Source organism: Sinohyriopsis cumingii, chromosome 8, assembly GCF_028554795.1.
Source record: "Sinohyriopsis cumingii isolate HCF-2022 chromosome 8, ASM2855479v2, whole genome shotgun sequence".
NCBI classification, from domain to species: Eukaryota; Metazoa; Mollusca; class Bivalvia; order Unionida; family Unionidae; genus Sinohyriopsis; species Sinohyriopsis cumingii.
The window spans coordinates 22410015-22429780 of NC_142968.1; the positions used below are offsets into that span (position 1 = coordinate 22410015).

At 36.2% G+C, this 19766-nt stretch overlaps 1 protein-coding gene across 1 annotated transcript in view; it reads right to left on the reverse strand.

The window, feature by feature from the left end:
- LOC149793130 (SMAD family member 3-like) overlaps nt 1-19766 on the reverse strand; it is a 139917-nt gene that overhangs the window by 15570 nt on the left and 104581 nt on the right. The window contains exons 5-8 of the mRNA XM_089967051.1: nt 12401-12433; nt 10265-10492; nt 6242-6379; nt 795-939 (exon numbers count right to left, since the gene is read on the reverse strand). Coding sequence (XP_089823177.1) covers nt 795-939; nt 6242-6379; nt 10265-10492; nt 12401-12433 — 544 coding nt within the window. The remainder of the gene's footprint in view (nt 1-794; nt 940-6241; nt 6380-10264; nt 10493-12400; nt 12434-19766) is intronic.

Genomic DNA, 19766 nt, shown 5'->3' on the forward strand with positions numbered 1-19766 from the left:
GGTAGTAGCATACTGTCGACATCTGATTCATCAAGGTCATGTACGATACACTAAAGTGGGTGGTATTTTTGAAAGGAATACAGATGTAGCTCTACAACGATACCAAATAATCTGGACGTTCTAGTTGCACAAAAAAATACAGAGGGAAAAACCTAATTTTAGGAGCCCCCCTCTTCTTTTTTTCTTTATCCAAAGTTCACCTGTAATCAGAATCTGATTTTGTGTCTGGATTTTAGACTTTTTGGCCTCAGATCTAAGGCAGACTGGTCTGAACTGCACACAGACAGGTGATCCTTCTCAAAAAGTATGATAAGGTGGGCATTTGGAATAGAGTGGTCTTGATACAAAAATGATGGGTCCTTTAAGCAAAAAAACAAAAAAAAAACCTTAAACGTTTACCCTTCTGCTCATGCATGAGCAAAACAACCAAAGAATAATTATGGCTCATGGAAAATCTGTTGAAAGTCAATGTATCATGATGTATTCAGAAATAGTCCCCATAATGTGTTTCCTACTCGCATTTCAGGTGAAAACGACAAAAGCAGGGGTTAATGAGTTAAAATAAAATCAACTCAACAGAAGCTGCTGTTAACCAAAAGTTTTGGCACTAATATTTAAGACAATAACATAAACACTGTTTATTCACTTATTTCTTAGGTATATAACTGTTTGGCTTGTTCAAGAAATATTTTTAGCAAATACTTAACTTAAATAATCTTCTAATAAAACAAGCATTTATGAGCATTACAAGTGCAGCTGCCCTGCAGAAAAGTAATAGAAACTAATTATCAAACCTGTACTCGGCTCCCCAGCCTTTGACGAAACTCATTCTAATGGTACACATACGTGTCAGCTGGTAGACTGATTCAAACCCCTGATTTACTGACTGGGCAAGCAATGCTGCAAATTCCTGGTTGTTAAATATCTTCAGATTACAGCCTGTAAAGTCAGAATATATTGAATAAGTATGTAATTATGTCCTGATTGTTACTCTACAATGTCAGGTAAATTGCAAAGTATGCACCTGCCTTATGTTTAATAGTTCTCCAAGTTGGCTTAAGAAGATTGTTGTTGAAGAGTTTAATGCCATTTTTCAGCACACGATAGGCTGTACATGGGGGCCAGTATTAATGGTGGAGGAAGAACCCGAGAAAACATCAGATAAAACCACCAACCCTTGAGAAGCTACTGGCAAGCTTTCTCACATACCCACATTGGCCGAATCCGAGAATCAAACATATGCAGACAGAGGTGAGATGGCAGTGATCCGTAACGGAGAGCGCTTTAGACCACTCAGCCACTTGGGGCACCTGCTTAAGTAGGATCTGGTTGACTGTGAAGATTAATGAGTCTTGTTATATATATTTGATTTAATTATATCTGATTTAATATATATTTATTTCAATTTAATTGTTTGTCAGTATTTAAAAAAATTATTTTTCATTACATGATATTGTAATGTAAATTTATATTTATTCACTAGAGATGATACTTTTTTTTTAGAAAATAGCCTTCAATAAAATTCATGGCAGAAGTCTCCAACTCAAACGCTGTTCAAATCTGGGGATGCACATCATTTTTGTTTAAATATTCCAGCATATACATACACAGAAATTAACATCTGTTCAAATGTCCCATTCACTTATACACAGAAAATCACATTTATGTTTAAATATCCCAGCATATACATACACAGAAATTAACATTCACTTACACATAGAAATCACATTTATGTTTAAATGTCCCAGCACATCCACACAAAGAAATTACACTTACGTTAAAATGTACTATTCACAGATACACAGAAAAATTACATTTATATTTAAATGTCCCATTCACATACACAAAGAAATTACATTTATGTATTAACGTTCCAGCACATACATACACAGAGATTACATCTGTTCAAATGTCCCATTCAATTACACACAGAAATCACATTTTTGGTTAAATGTCCCAGCACATACACACACAGAACTTACATTTATGTTTAAATGTCCCAGCACATACACACACAGAACTTACATTTATGTTTAAATGTCCAAGCACATACACACACAGAACTTACATTTATGTTTAAATGTCCAAGCACATACACACACACAGAACTTACATTTATGTTTAAATGTCCAAGCACATACACACACACAGAACTTACATTTATGTTTAAATGTCCAAGCACATACACACACAGAAATGAGTTTAATGGAGCCTATTTAGAGTCATTACAATCATACTGGTGGGGGATGAATAATCCTTTTACCATCCACCCTGGATAAGCTGAAAATCCTGCCAGCAAAATAAATTTCCTGTAGATCACTTAAAATTCTGTATAGAATATATATTAATACAGTAAAACCTGTTATGAGCAACCTCTGCTATGAGCGACCACCTGTCATTTCTGACCAAAATCTAAATGCACCAATCAATTTTATTATATAAATGCTCTGTTGTGAGCAACCACCTGATGAACGTGACCAGTGACCATGATGTTGTGGCAAAAAACACATTTCGCCACTGCTATGAATGACCACATCGCAAAAAATGGGGATAAACTCCGGCAACATTTAATTTCAGCAACAATAACTACTTATCACATTCTCACCCCCCACCCACAAAAAAGGCTGCATATTGATATTTGAAATATTTTAGTATGCTTACTGTTTAAATTTGCTATCATAAACCAGACTGAAGTACATGCAGATTATTCCAGCACTTATCCTGGTTCCCAGCATTATTCTTGCTCATTGCTACCACACATATGTAAAACCCAGTATTCCTATGAACAACTGTATCGCGAGAACCGAGACAGACACTACTGACCTTTATATAATCATTTGTAACAATGACTGCATGAATAGTAAAGATTGTTCAGATAAAAATAAACATAATAAGAACAACAACAACAAAAAATGGAGTCTGGCTACCGTTTGTTTATAGTGAGAGGCTGATCTACAGGTCGCAAATTGTCATTGTAGCGACAAAATTAATTTAGTGGACATGTATATTGTTTTTAGAGTAAATTCTTATTGCCTGAGGGATGAATAAGGTCTTTGCCATTTAAACCAGCAAGTGAGAATCATGTGCAGGATTTGATTGATAGTGTTAAAGGCTTATGATGTTTGTTGTTTTTCCCCTGATGTTGCAGTGATTACATCCAAATCACCAAGCTGTCGTCTATTCAATTTGGTATGACTGGGTTACACACTTTATTAACAGATTGAATTCCTGTATGTCTTTCTTGAATTCAGCCAGTGTTTTTTTACCTCTGAGTAAATGATTCTGTTGCTGGATGAGATAACTGTTTCTTTTTTATTTTTTTATTTCATTAATTGTTAGATATGCGATGTACATGTATTGATTTTTCATACTTCACATCTTTAATGTCAATATTACAACTCAGCACTAATAATGTTAAAACATAGTACCTTAATAACAATGGAAGTGCCTCCAACTAAAAGAAGAGAGATTTTAATGCTGGAGAAAATAATTACTGTAACTGAAAGAAGTGAAATAGAGCAGAACACTCACAAAATAGTGGTTAAATGTCAGTAAAACAAATTAAGGGTGTTATGAAGAAAAAATGAGTAAATCAGAATTATTTCATATACTAATATACAGTGTGACACCGCTATAGTGTGCTCCATTATAAAGCAAATTCGGATATAACGCGGTCATGGCGTGCCTCCCGAAATTTCACATACATGTATTTTTCCTGTGCACAAAAAAAATCTTAAAAAGTAAGAAAAAACGTAAAAAGTTGCTTATCATTTTGGGAAGAGATCATGTATGAATAATACAAGACGATCGTGGCTTGGATCCTGAAATTTTATATGTATCTTTCTCGTACACAAAAAAGTATTTTTCTCGTACACAAAAAAGTATTTTTTTCTTTCTTCTTAAAAGTAAGAAGAAGAAAAAACGCATAAAAAGTTTATTTTGGGGATCACATAGGTCTTTGCCAATGTCGCAAACTTGGGATTGTTTTTCCTTATTGGCTGCAAAACATACCATGTGGCTTTTTTTATTTGTTGGCAACATTGTTGGCTGTTTAAACTTTTATATACAACCATTGGTCTGGAGTGCAGGAATTCAGAGGCCCCATGAAAGGAAGCCACAAACTGGATATAAAATGCACTGAAACTTATCTATTGTTACATAAACAAATTCTTTGTCCATACTGACAAACCATCTAAACAGTGCATTGTTATATCATAATCCGCTTATCCTGACATCTAGCATGAGTTCTAAATGTTGTGAAATATCCGCTTTTTGTTGTTGACATTTCTGGTAATGGAGATTGACCGGACGAGGCATTGTCTCGTGATCTATCTTTCATCCGATTTTCGGCTGCTCACTAGTAATTAATATATTTACAAAGACTGATATTTGTATGTGGATGGTAAGTAAAATCCCTCTTCGTTTCACTCAGAATTAAATCCTTCAGAACGATCACGTTTTCTGAAATAATCCCTGTTCATCAGAACACCTGCATCTCTATCGTCTGCTGACCCTTTGTTAATTTTCAGATGCATGCATGGAAGGCAGCATCACACTGCTACCACAAATATATAAAAAAATAAAAAATTAAAAATAAAATAAAATAATAATACATCTTACTTATTGGTTTATTCAGTAGGCATGGAGGGACAGTAACTAGAATAGTCTAAATGACGGCCAATTCCTTTTTTAAAAATGTACCCAGATAAAATAGTTTGCTGAAATTTCAGAGGAAACAGATTGCCTCTGAAGCACCGACTGTTATGAAAACGTACTCAGCAAATGGAAAAAATACCAGTCTCAATCATGCAATACAATTATTTGATGTTGCCAACACAATACGAACTGGGCATTCATTTGGTTCTCCAAAGCTGTCCTTTAGCGGTGGCTTCAAAAGCACATGCACCCTTCATCAAAGAAAGCCGACTATAATCTTTCAATAACAGCAAAGAACTTTTCTTCAAAGGAAGTCAGTACCAAACTTAAATAAAAGTGATGGAATCTGATGGATTTTTGCATTTTCCAATGTGACTGGAACACGTTAACTATGCTGTGAAAGTTTCCTTCTTGTAGGGAAAAAGTTTATGCTTAAAACGCAAACTAACTTTTACCGACTTGGAATGTACTTTAAAGCAAATGTGCTTCGTCACTCTTTACGTGAGAGTGCTATGTTTTTCCACTGAATTCAGACCGATATGACCCGTTACAAAATTAATGAATATTTTATAGCTGTGTGTGCATATTTTCAACGGAATCACTTGTATTGTGGATTCAATGTATATGATGAGGTTCGCAGGTGAGTACACGGTGTTGATACTCTATTCATGCTATACATTAGACATTTATATATAAAAAGGATTCACGTATATGTACCAATTCATGGTTCTCTAAATAAAGTAAACTATTATATTATGTCTTCTCTGTTTTCACTACAGGTGTATTTCTCATTTAATATGCATCAATTCAAGATGGTAACTGTGCCGACGAAGCATGTATTTTACCGCCCGCATTTATTACCCACACCCACACCCACACACCCAATTTCTTTGGGGGGGGGGGGTACAATTTCTTCAGCTAACTGACTTGGTTGCATATAACACGGTTCGGTATATAACGCGGTCGGGTTTTATGGCTCCCAACTACCGTGTTATAGCGGGGTCACACTGTACGTATAAGTGATCTTCAAATGTAAGTATATCTTTGTTGTTACATAATGTTGTTTTCAGATGAATATCATACAGTATTTTAGCAAGAACTACTAAAAAAGAATAGAATATATGTAAAGTGATTGTGGTTACTTTTCTTTAAATTGTTCTGAAACTGGACCTTGGAAACTGGTCTTATTGAACAAAACTGTTATGACAGACCACCTGACTTGAAAGACCAGTTATTGTTGGCAGAAAGGAGCAGTCTCTCATAACAGGTTTTACTGTATTCCAGATTTTTTGCAACATGTAAAGTTTCATATCAAGCAATCTGAATATTTTACCATTTTTCCAGTACTGATTAGCTGAGACAACTACACACTTCAAGAATTTATGTTGTGTCTTAAAAGATCAAAAATGTGTTTAAAGCTTGATAAGAGACAAAGCATAAATCTATAAATTGTGTCAGGCATAGCTGCTGAGAACCTTTAGACAACATAAACTTAATATCCAGTTGTATTCATGCATAGACTGAAAGAATAATAAAAGCATCATGGTAATCAAAAAGAACCAATTGAAGCAAACATTTGTTTTACCTGGTGGGATCTTGCAGACAGTTGCTGGGTGCCAGCCGTATCGCTGGTTACAGTTTGGGCTCTGCACGAACACAGCACTTTCACTTAGACATTCAGCAAACACCTCGCCACCTATGTAGTATAGTCGAACTCCTTTGCCTGTGAAAGCACAAACAACAGGATCAAGAAGAGTGCCTGCCAGGTATATAACATTTATATGCCTGACATATTTAATAATCCTCTATGTAGGCACTAATAAGTAATGGTAGACTCTGGAGATTACTGACAAATGGGTTGCAATGACTTGCTTACTGTGCAGAAATCATTATTTTCATATTATATCTATTATGATCTAAATCTCTGACTTTCAAACCCCAAAATCTAAGTTTCTTTCTTACTTTAAGTGCCAGCTGGTCAAAAATGCATTTTTTTTCTTTCTTTTTTCAAGTACAAGCCTTTCACGAACTTTTGTCCAGGACTCAGATGTAGAACTAATGTCATTGAGCAAAAACTATTTTTCTTCTTTCAGTCATAGTGACCTTTTAAATTTTGACGCTCAAATCACTAAACTTCTTCCTCAGCCCAAGTGCAAGCCATCCAGAAAGTTTCTTACAGGTACAGGGTGTAAACTAAAGTTACTGACACACACTACAGATGAATACACAGATGCACATATATACGTCATATCATTATATACTTCTGGTTGGTGCCTAAAGAGTTTTCAGAATGACTCTTTGTCCTCAGCTATTACAATTATCTACAGAATGAGAAAGTACATTTTTTTAGGTAACAATTATTTTCAAAACAGACGCAGGGTCATACCAGAAGTTCACTTGGCATTTGACCAGGTGTGCTAAAAATGATGTAATGTATTATGAACTATGCTGACTGCTCCAGTGGCCTAAGTGGTTAGAGCATTCGTCTCAGATGCCTAAGGCTGCAGGTTCAAACCCCAGCAAAACCATAGCAAATCACACACACACACACACTTATTCCAGAACATCTTGCACACAGTACCTGCCAATGACAAAAGTAAATAAAAACTTTGTGGGGATTACTTGTGCATTATTGGTTGACAAATCTTACTACAATAGCTTTTCCTCAACATTCTAGATTTGCCAGTGATACTAAATGTTGTGCATATTATGACTTGGAGAACACAGAATGCATAATGGAATACTCTACATAATATTGTTGATTATGACCTAAAATTCATTTTATCTTTCTCAGTGATTTGTCACTGGTCACTATTCTCCCATGTGACTAGAAGAATTCAATCGTCCTGCACTGTATGTAGCAGCCGGAAGGAAAAAGTATAGTAAGAGATGCTGGAAATGAAACAAGCAATAGTAACTTTTCTTACTTCGGAAAATACTTACTGCTTAAACACCACTTTGGGATGAAGTTAACATGCCCAAAAGCAAAAAATTCAGAGTGTGGATTTTCAGTATTAAAAAATTTCAGACAACCTCTGGCAAAGGACCCATTAATTATCCCTAAGAAAATATTTCATGGGTCCAAATTTGTCTGGTGGAACCAAGTCAAACCAACTTTAATCACACAGTGGTACCTAACAAATGATAAAGATATGCTGCCGGAGGGTAATATTTTTTCTCATCTGGTAAATAATCTGTATCTATCACTCCACTTCTTTACAGATTCTGCAAACCAAAATTCATTTACTGGACCAACTTGTATCTGCCTATTTATCAGTTTATTCAATGTTTCAGATGTTAGCCCATTCCTTACAGTAGTGTGAGTTCTGTTTTGAGAACTGAACCCCTCTCCCAAACTCACAATCAGCCATTTGTAATGATAGAACCACTGCAAATTTGGTCAGTCTGAATTAGTCTTCATAATCTTCCACAATCCACAGATACTGTTCATAGGATATTTCTGTCCAAAGGTCATTTACTTTGCAAGTTGAGGAAATGCTAGCTATTTCTGTATCACCACTTTTTGCACTATCTTCTGTTAGCAACAGAGCATCAGACCTTTTCTCTTTGCTAGCTGCAACCAATACAGATGATCTTTCAATCTATCTGACTTTCCTAAAGAAAACAGTTATCTATTGTTATGACATGAAACTGCTGTACTGCTCTAGATATTTCCCTTGGGGCTAACTTTTGTTTCTATTTGAAAGGCGAAATTCAATCAAAACCCCTTCTACAAAACAACCATAGATCTCAGTCACAACAATGTTAACTAATTAATTTGATTGAGATCACTGACAAAGGAACAAAATATGCACATTCTAATAAAGATTTTTGAATTTTAAAATCATGCATGGGGTATGGCATGGCATGGGAACAATCAGTAATATCTGCATGATCTTTCCTCTCATTGAGTATTAAGAGTTGTATCTTTACTGTTTTTTTACAAGAAACTCATGATATACTGCCTGACAGCATTTCTGTGATTAGTGTCAAAAAATCATAACTTTCCACTTCCTTATTTTCATCCTGAGCTGATGATCTTTCTGTTTCCCCTGCATTATTAATAAGATCAGCTATATTTCAGTTTAATCACTGATGCTGGGCTCTAGAAATTTCCCTCATGGCTAATCAATAGATCCATCTGCTATAATTCTAACTGAGTCAACTGAACTTGATCCCATCAACAGTTTCTGCAAAATGACAGCAGATCTTGCTCATACAGGCTTATAATAATAATAATAATAATAATAATAATAATAATAATAATAATAATAACAACAACAACAAGAACAACAACAACAATAATAATAATAATAACAATAATAATAATAACAACAACAACAAGAACAACAACAATAATAATAATAATAACAATAATAATAATAATAATAATAATAATAATAACAACAATAAATAATGACTTATTTAAAGAGGGTAACACAATTAGCTAAGAACTGTTCTACCTTGAGGCCCTCATACAAAGGAATTTATTTATTTTAGATGCATCTCTGAAGCCACTGGATATACTGGGTTTGGAAGAAGGAAATTGAGTGAGCATTTCTAATCTCATCTGGAATACCATTCCATAGCAAAGTTATAAAGTACTGGAGACTTTTTTAAAAATAACTCCTTATTTCGTTTGGGAATTTTATACTGTTTGGTAGACATGGATCGCAGGTGGGGAGTATTGCCAGGTAGCCTATACTGGAATAGTGATTGTCAATATTCAGGAGCACTATTATGAGATATCCTGTACATTAATTTGGCTTTTCTCAAACAGATTTAGTCTTTAATAGGTAATATTTTTAACTTGGCAGCTAAATTTTCCTTGCTTTCTTTCTGAATCGATATTAGCCCATATGTTCTTTTTTGAAGATGTGCCAGCTTTGCTAAGTTTTTATCATTTGAAATACCCCATACTGTATTACAGTAGTCTAAATCGGGTTGGATGTAACTTATAAAATAATTTTCTGTGCCAGTCACAGAGAAAATGTCTTATCCTACTGAGAAGCCATAAACATGAATTGACTTTTTTACTGATATGTTTGATATGTTCAGTCCATGATAGGTTATTATCCACCAAAATACCAAATAGTCTATCATGACATACCATTTGCAAATTTTTATCCTGCCATGTCAGACATAGTTCATCACTATCAAGATTTGTCCTTTACTGCTATGTTGAGATAAGTAATATTTTGGTTTTACCAGTATTTATCACCATGTGATTGCATGTGTACCAGTTGTCCAGTTTGTTTAGGGCATTCTGTAAAGAAATTTCGAGTTCATGCTTTGTGTTTTGGATGTCTGACAATGTTGTGTCATCTGTATAGAGATCTACAGACATAAGGGCTAATTGAGATCATGGATATGTGAAAAAGAGAAAGAATTGATAAAGTTTGAATGAAACAGACAAATTATGCATTAGGTAAGATGAGCTTCAGGCAATCTGCACCATCTATCCCCCTTTGGGTTTTAAACACTGTATGACTTATCATTTTTGTGAGAAACCACTGACTGTTAGCAACTCTGACTACTGCAATCTGCAAATTGTTAAAGTCTTACTGACCAGTGGGTAGAATCGGAAATTTATCAATTTCTTCCTTACCAATATGCCGCCTTGTCATCTCCACCTGTTGGGTTCTGTTGATGTTGGAGAGCAGCCCAAGGCAGAAACGCTCCGAGTTGGATGGATCTGTAAAACCATCTACCGTCAGTGAGGGTTGGGATGCATGGAAGGTCTCTCCAACTCTTGTGTTCAGCTCATAATACGCTATTGAACACCAAAAGGTTGGCTCTTTGTAAGTCACTGGTTGGGCATCAGAGAAGTCCAAGTCTGAAAAAATGTAAATTGCAATAAGGTGTTTACTCAAAAGGAGCAAATTAAACTTTCTAACAATATCCAGTTTAGAATGGAGGAAAATATAAATGCCAACTATGTATTAAGATTAGGTCACAGGGACCTACTTTTGGTATGGATGAATTCCTCTTCTAGAGATGATGCATCACACACCACTTTTCAAGTGTAGGAGAAATAGGGTCAAAGATATTGATGATGTAATGAACAGATAACAGAAAATAAAAAAGTTACTCAAGCATGAGCATGAAAACTGAGTCACAATAACCTAGTTTTGTAAATAGCTGAGCTACCATCATTGGAAAACAACACCATGCCAAGTTTCATGAGTGTTGGTAAAATATATTGAGGGTATAAAGAAAGAATAGCTGTAAACATTAAAGTCATTCAATCATGAACATTTGGTCACAATGACCTGGTTTGGAAAAATAAAATTATTAACCATAATATGCACCCACATACCAATTTTTGTAAGTACAAGTAAATTTAACAGGTTTAAAATATTGAGGATACTGAATACAGAACAAGAGTCCCTCAAAGGGACTGACACTAATGTCCAAAAATAATTTTTTAGGAATTCAAGATAAGATCATTTCTTCTTTTTAACTGCCGAGTGCTGACACCATCTTTGATATTCTTGAGTGCTAAGATATTCAAATTAGTCACTGTGGTAGCCATATTTGACGTAACATCAGCACCATTTACATTTCTGAAAAACTAGATACTATAAGAAGACTTATGTTGATATGAATACCCATTCTGAAAGATTAGTGACATGTTCATCACAACAGTTCTATCTGAGGTCACACTGTAACCATTTTCATTCAGAACAAACTAGGTATCATAATTAATCTTCTGGTGGAAACTCATGTCAATTTTACATTCCAAGATTTTCAAGATGGATGCCTTGGTTGCCAAACAGAATTTCCACCATCTTCATTTAGAACCAATTAACAAACATGAGAAGCCTTCTGGTGAAAACCTAATGTTGATATGATTTTCCATCTGGAAGGAGTAACAATAGCAAGATTTTCAAGATGGCTGCTGTGGTGGCCATGTTGGATGTCATATCAGCATCATTTTCATTCAGGACCAACTAGAGCTTATAAGAAACCTTCTGGTAAAAATCCTATGCCAATATGACTTTCCATTCAGGAAGAAAAACAATAACAGGATTTTCAAGATGGCTGCCGCTGTGGCCATACTGGATGTAGCAGCATTTTCATCTGGGACTCAAAGTATGTTGAGTAAAGTAGTGATAATAAACTTCTGCTAATAGAGAGACAGACACTGGGCAATGCTCTATGAGCAATAGAACCAACAATTTATTTTTCTTTGTCCTGGGAATTTAGCATAACCTTCAATGACACAAGATGTTTATTTGTAAAATGGATTTGCATATTGAGTTGCATATGCAGTGTTTCCCTTTAATCTCATCTGCACTTCACAGACCCCCAAATTTTGATCCCAAAGTTGGTTTTTACTCAGTATGACCCCCAGTTTTCACACCAAGGAGATTTTTGACTCTCAGTCTTGCACACCTAGGGGATACACTGCATATGTATATTTCACTTTATTTATGTTTGCAATGCAATCAGGACAAATATCACAGGCAAATATTGAGGTAAGTATTCGAATACAAAATGGCTGGTGATATCTAACTTTATTACAGACTACATTTTACAAAATGGGTTCATGCAATGAGCCTTCAAACAATTCTTGGGAAAAACCTGGTCAAAATAATACTTTAAGCCAGTGCAGCCTACTGTGTCAATGACTTCTGATATAAATTGATTATTATTATCTCTTGTTAATGTTTACTTTGCATGATGTCTGCTAAAATAACTGAATAAATGTATAATATTATGCTTCCTATAAAATTCTTACCATTAGAAGGACTGGATGACATATCAACACTCTCTGAAAGAGACAAAAATGTGTAATCATATAGTAATTGTCATCAGGTGGATATTTCACAAATCATAACCTTAAATCTAATGCACAAAACCTAAGGTATCTGGATACTGATTCATACAAGAGTGGTATATTCCACTGGATCAAGGGACTGATTCATACAAGAGTGGTATATCCCAATGGATCAAGGGACTGATGCCAAATCCCATCATTCACTGACTCCTACATGAGTGGTGTACATGCTTTTCTAGAAATGTAACTGTATGAAGAGCTTGGGAGTGTGTACTGTATGATCATGTATATATTATTGATGAAATGTATTTCATTCCCAATACTGTTTTTCACATATGTTACCCAATCATATTACCATAGGAGAAAGACAATAGTCAGTGGGTGTTACACCTCCTTATCCCTGAGTTGGCACATGGTAAATGATGCTCCCATAAATCAGCATAAACTGAATAAACCACTTTGCTGCCCTTGGAACTTAGCTTGTTGCACAACTAATATAGGTCCCACCAGGTCAAATGGAATCTTTAGGGATGAAAGGTCTATAAGGTAAAGTCTACAGAATATCACCTCTGACTTCTATCCCACAGCTTCATATGTCAGCTAGTCAACAACTGCACTTGAATGCTATACTCATGGCAATGTCACAAGCTGATATATACATAAGAAATTCATGTCTTGGATTAGTTCCCTATAGGTTGGCCACATAACCCAATGGATTGAGGATGACAGCCTAATCAGAAACATCAACCCTTTATTCTCTGAATGGAAAGTACAAGGAAGATCTACCTCTCCTAATCAACTCATTCCAATTAAGCTACAGTGACATGATTTCATGCAGAAGACAACCTTTGGATAAAAGGGTCAAAAGAAGAAATGGTTTCAAGACCGATGTCCTATCAGCAGGAGCTAGTTCTCAGTCGTCGTCAAAGAAATCAAACTATTGTGATGGGATTGTACATAGTCTGGGTAATGGATAAGGCAGATTGTACATGCTATGACTACAGTGTATAAAAGCAGGTTATGTAAGAAAGGTGAATCAGAGAGGTTTAAAACAGTGGTTTGAAGAGTACCTAGTTTCACAATGTCTGAACCATTAACCCTTCAATTTCGGTAAAAACGACAAGGCTTTTGGTCAACACAAGTCAATGTTGGGTAAAACAATTGCAAAGGTCTTTATTCTGACATATATTCTTCCCTCTCTGATAACAAAATGTGTCTTTAATTGTGGAATGGTAGCTCTTGATTGTGACTGAAACTAATTTCATAGAAGGAAGTTAGCTATTTGTGGTACAGAGGATTTTAACGGAAAGGCATGTCTCTGCTTGCACCACTGGAAGCAAACTTTCTGCATCTCCTCACCAGCTTTCAAAGTGATGGATTTTTGGGTTTAATGCCACTTTTCAGCACATGACAGGCTATATATGGTGGCCAGTATCTTTAGCAGTGGTAAAACCCATCTAAAGACAAGCTTTCTCACACATCCATGCTAATCAGGCCAAGACCTTAATCCACATGGCCTGGGGTGAAATGTCAGTGATATCTCAAAGGCAAGCACTTTAGACCACTTAGCCACCCAAAGTCATGGTCCTTCCTGTCACAGCAACTATGTCCACCAACTGGTTGGAAAACTATTTGTGGGTTAATTTGATATGAGCCAAGTGTGCAAGTTGAATATCTCTGGATTTAGATGGAAAACCTATGTGTGTGACTGCTTCAACAAGCAAGGCAGCGGGACTTTCCTGGAGGTCACTGCATTGTGATTTTACAAACCTGTTGGAAACAATGAGGATTAGACAATACTCTGCAAGACCTTGAAAAGCAGAGTAGGAAAAATGGCATGCGCATTGAAACTGTTCCAGTTCAAGGAAAACGTGTCAACTGCACAGGGTTTTTGGATATGATGAGAATAGTGAGATGATTGGAAGTCAGGCGTTCCATCTCGTCTCAATGGTGTCCACGAGGTCAAACCCAGTAGGCACAGATTTAGTTGTTCATTGTGTCAGCTCTGAGGAGTCCAAACCCCATTCACTTCTTCAAAGAAGTGCAGATGGTGGACATCCCAGCCAGTTGCTCTGGAATGGAATGTGAGCTTACTGATTTTCTGCAGTAAGATATTCACCGTAAACCAAGAGTGATCCTTCCATTTGCTGAGTTGAGACCTCATGTAGTCCAAAACTGTAATCATTCAGTTAAGGATCAAAGTTTAGGGATTGCTGGATCATCTGCAGGGGTCTCTGGAAGAAACTGTCCTAACTGAGAAGACCTAAGTGTTGAAGGATTACTGGACAGAATCAGACTCTCTCAGCAGATGGAAGATACTACCAAGATGACGTGTAACGCACATTCTTTAAGAAGACAAAACGCGGCTCAAAGAGTTGTTGAACTCCAAGCTCAAGTTAATAAAATCCTAATTTGTCACATGTCCACCTTAGCATTTATGTTACATCCTTTTCTTTATTGAGTTGGTCCATTTATTACTCTGTGGTTGACTTAGCTTTGGGCTTTTGGATCTAAATAAATTGACCAAACATGTGTGATCATAGTGAACATTACAATTTATGGACAGGAAAAATAACAGTTACCTTCACCTGTACTCTGTACCAGGAGTGTGTGCCAATTCAGAAGTTATCTTTGCCAATTCATACACTGATAGAAATGTAAATGTTTATGACTAATGCATTTTTCTTGACATATAATAACATTTCACATGAATGCATATACTATTTAAAGAATTATGAATAAAGAATAAAATACATGTACATTAATTACAGATATTTTTCTCTTATAACCCCACCTGAATTTTGACCTTGAAAATAGGCCCTAATGTTGCGACCTGTTATGAGAGACAATTTTGGGGCCAGAAGGGGTGGTCTCTCATGACAGATTTTATACTATAACCTTCGAGACAAAGTTCAGCATGGAAGCAAATGCTATGATGCTGCAAACAAGTTGTCATGAAAGAATTTCTGGTCCATGCAGAAACAAAAACATTTAGACATTCCGAGGCCCCCAATGTCTCTAACTACAAAGGGAAAATGTTGCAAATAACCAGAGTGTTTGTCTTTAAGAAAGCCGGTTTGAAGTTTGACAGGAGTTGTTATTGTGAAAAGAAAGGCCTCTAGATGCTCATGTCTTAAAGCTGCCTTTTGATGCAGTGTAAGATGCCAGCATCTTGCCCTGACTGCGATAACTTATTGAGCAATGGATAGTCTTTCTTTTTTTACATTTCAATGGATGTGGAATTCTGTAAGAGGCCATGTTTTCATTGGATATTTTCTGATCATGGAAGGAAGTAAGAGGTTGTGAGCATGCGTCTTTGACAACGGAAGAGTTGGGGGACAAATAAATCTCCCAAAAAGGTTAGGACAACTAAGGTGGCAAAGCAAATGGGTAGGGAACAACAAATTAGGTGGGGAGTCCATTCATGCTGTGACACAGTGATCTCCAGACATTTTCATCAAAGATCCTAGTTGGCTACTGAGTGTCTGGGAATGGGAAGTCACCATAGCCAGTATTTGGTAGTGACAGAGCTGGGACTGACAATACACCTGTCCAATGAAAGTCCATTTTGCTATCGTGAGCCAGGTACTGGACATTGATGGAGAGAGGTTCTGCTGGGAATGCATATACCAATGCCAGGAGCATGGCGTGCATGTTATTATGGGTTATCCATGACTGACCTGGGCCACCATAAATGCTGGTACTGGCCCAATCATCTGTTCAGTACTTGTATGTTGTGGCATTGTGGGTGATGGTGCAATTTCAGCTGTGTGGGAGGCCTCTGATAACAAAGATTGCCAATCTTTTCCCAATTTACTGATCTTTCTGCCTCAAGTAGTTCTTCCTTCATGAGGAAGCTGGTATGGAGGTGGTAAGAGTAGAAATGTATCTTACACCAACTTGAATTACACCCACCACATTCAATCCTACCTAATGTTGTTGATGTCATGAATTAGACCAAAACAATAGCGTATACAGATGAATTCAGTTCAGCATTGCACTTATGGACACTATGAATTAAACTAAATGCTAGAGAAAATTACAGGTTTTTTTTTCTTCACTGGGAATAGATAAAACTTATAAAAAATGTAGGGGGGCCCCGAGTGGCCGAGTGGTCTAAAGTGCTCACCGTTCCGGATCACTGCCATCTCACCTCTGTCTGCGTGGGTTCGAGTCCAAGGCTCGGCTAGCATGGGTATGTGGGAAAGCCTGCCATTAGCTTCTCGTGGGTCGGTGGTTCTTCCCTGGGTTTTCCAGGGTTCTTCCTCCACCAGTTATACTGGCCGCCATGTATATCTTGTGCTGAAAAATGGCATTAAACCCTTGAACAACAACAACAACAACAACAAAATGTACAGTTCTGTCACGAACTGAACAATAAGTGTTATAGACTGTAGGGCACGTGGCCTGAAAATAGCAGTTTGAATAAAAGGTAGTCTGGTTTCCAAACAGAGCAACTGAGCACATTTTGCAGTACTGCAAAATATGAGGACCAAGTCTGGTCAATTTTCCCAATATGCCATGAGAAGTTTCAGAAACTTATGAAGGTCAATAAGTATGACACATCATGTGTATAAAAAAGACTGTTTATTCCATATCTAATATTAGCCAACAACTAACAATGAATAACTGTTGAAATGTGATCAAGTATATGCTATTTAAATTTTCCAGGTTTATATTAATCAAAGATTGGTGTTTATTTTATTTTTATTTTTATATTATAATCACCATTATTTAGCTAATCACAAATCACAATGCAACATGATATGCAGGTGTATCTAACTTCATACATGTGTCTGAAAATAGACAACAGAAAATAAACAAATCCTGTAAAGTTTGAGAACCTGCCACAGTAAGACCAGGACTTACCACTAACCAGGATGTACTAGTCTTAAGCCAGTGATTCCTAGGTCTTACTCTCAAGCTATGAGCAGTAAATTAAGATAATGCTGATTATGCTATTTTTTTTTTTGCACAATGAAGCCAGACAAATGAAGTGCAAAATTATCATGATGAAAGTGTGAGACAGTAAGACAAAAGGTGGAGTACTCTTCCTTGTGGTGAGAAAACTCCAAAGGATCATTTAAAATCATGAAAGACACAAACCAGACAGCATCTGCATGATCTCTTGTAAAAGTGTATTGACCAGGCATGAGAAGTAGCAACTGACCAATGATGTGATTTGGTGCCAATCATTCTATCAACGTGAAGCCCCATTCTTGACTGACTTGCCACAGCAGTCAACATGCAGTTGCCTTTTAGCACTTTTGCTGTTTAAACAAGCCAAAAGACATGACATATCTTTTTCAGCTTGGAAGGCTGGATTTGCAATACTGTGGAAGTACATAAACACACTCTCATTGGATAAAGTATCTGAAGAAGAAGCTTAAATTGGGGACAAATGGCTCCTTGCATTCCACTTTTGGAAATATCTGCATAAAATTAGATGCCAAAGTCAAATTTTATAATAAAAAAGAAAACCATCTATTTTATAACCCACCAATTAATTTAGTGAATAATCAGAGTGTATTACTTTGAATTCATTATTTTTTTGGAGTAACAATTTTTGTGGGGTATGAGTGTTCATGTGGTGCAAATTTTCATAGATTACATGTCTGATGCAACCACAAATTTAAACAGTGCTTCTTCTGTGAAAAATACTCGACTCCTATCAGTACCAACAATTTTCTTTTCTTTGGCAAAACCACAAAATGAATACCCACAAAAATAAATTGACAGTATCTTAATTCTCTACAGCATTACACTGATGACTGGGTTTCAAAGAACCTACAAAGAAGTATGTCAATTTAACTTCATGTAATCATTTCTCTCAGTTTCTTTTAATTTCTTTTGTAATTAAGCCTATGCTTTGTATACATGTGTGCCCTTGCAGAAAATACATAATATGAAGTAAAATATCAGGAACTCTAAACATAGGTGTTTGGCAAGCATCTGAAAAAATTAGAATTCTTTAATGGCTTGTTAATATTATGCCACATCATTTATTACAACAATCATTTGAAAGACATTCCGATATTACTTGTTGGCACCAATAAAGAAGTACTACAGCCCCGGGCTGAGATATGAATATGATTTTAAAGAAATAAAAGTGACCCAGTTTGGCGCATGACATGTCTCCATCTCATGATGAACTGTGTGTTAGTTTGGTGCATGACACATCTCCATCTTAGGATGTACCATGTGTGCAAGTTTGGTGCATGACACATCTCCATCTTATGATGCACCATGTGTGTTAGTTTGGTGCATGACACATCTCCATCCTATGAATATAACATGTGTGCAAGTTTGGTGCATGACACATTTCCATCTTATGATGCACCATGTGTGTTAGTTTGGTGCATGACACATCTCCATCCTATGAATATAACGTGTGTTAGTTTGGTGCATGACACATCTCCATCTTATGATATAACATGTGTGTAAGTTTGGTGCATGACAGATCTCCATCCTATGAATATAACGTGTGTTAGTTTGGTGCATGACATATCTCCATCTTATGATATAACATGTAAGTTTGGTGCATGACACATCTCTATTCTATAACATGTGTGTTAGTTTGGTGCATGACACATCTCCATCTTATGATATAACATGTGTGTAAGTTTGGTGCATGACACATCTCCATCTTATGATATAACATGTGTGTTAGTTTGGTGCATGACACATCTCCATCTTATGATATAACATGTGTGTAAGTTTGGTGCATGACACATCTCCATCCTATGATATAACGTGTGTTAGTTTGGTGCATGACACATCTCCATCTTATGATATAACATGTGTGTTAGTTTGGTGCATGACACATCTCCATCCTATGATATAACATGTGTGTAAGTTTGGTGCATAAACATCTCCATCTTATGATGCACCATATGTACAAGTTTCATGGCCAAATGTGAAATGTGATGGAATTTAGTGTCCAACATAATTATAATACATTTTTTCAAAAAATCATGGAAAGTATGCTGAATCAAACTGACCCAGTTCTGTTGCATGATACACATACAAAATGCATGCAAGTCTGCTGTCAATAGCTGAAGTTGTAAGAGTTAGAGCTAAGACCAAGGGGACGGATGTATGAAAGGATGATGATACTTACTGACAAATGGGTTGACAAAAAGAATCCTATATACAGCCCACTTCTCAAAGAAATATGTGAAATTCATAAAATGTAACATTTCACCACATGAAATAATATTTCAATACACATGCTTTCAGCATGGATCAAACTCTTTTTAATAAACACAGAACACTTTAACTAACAAACAGACTGACAAATGTGCAGGAAGACAAATGGTGTTTACCA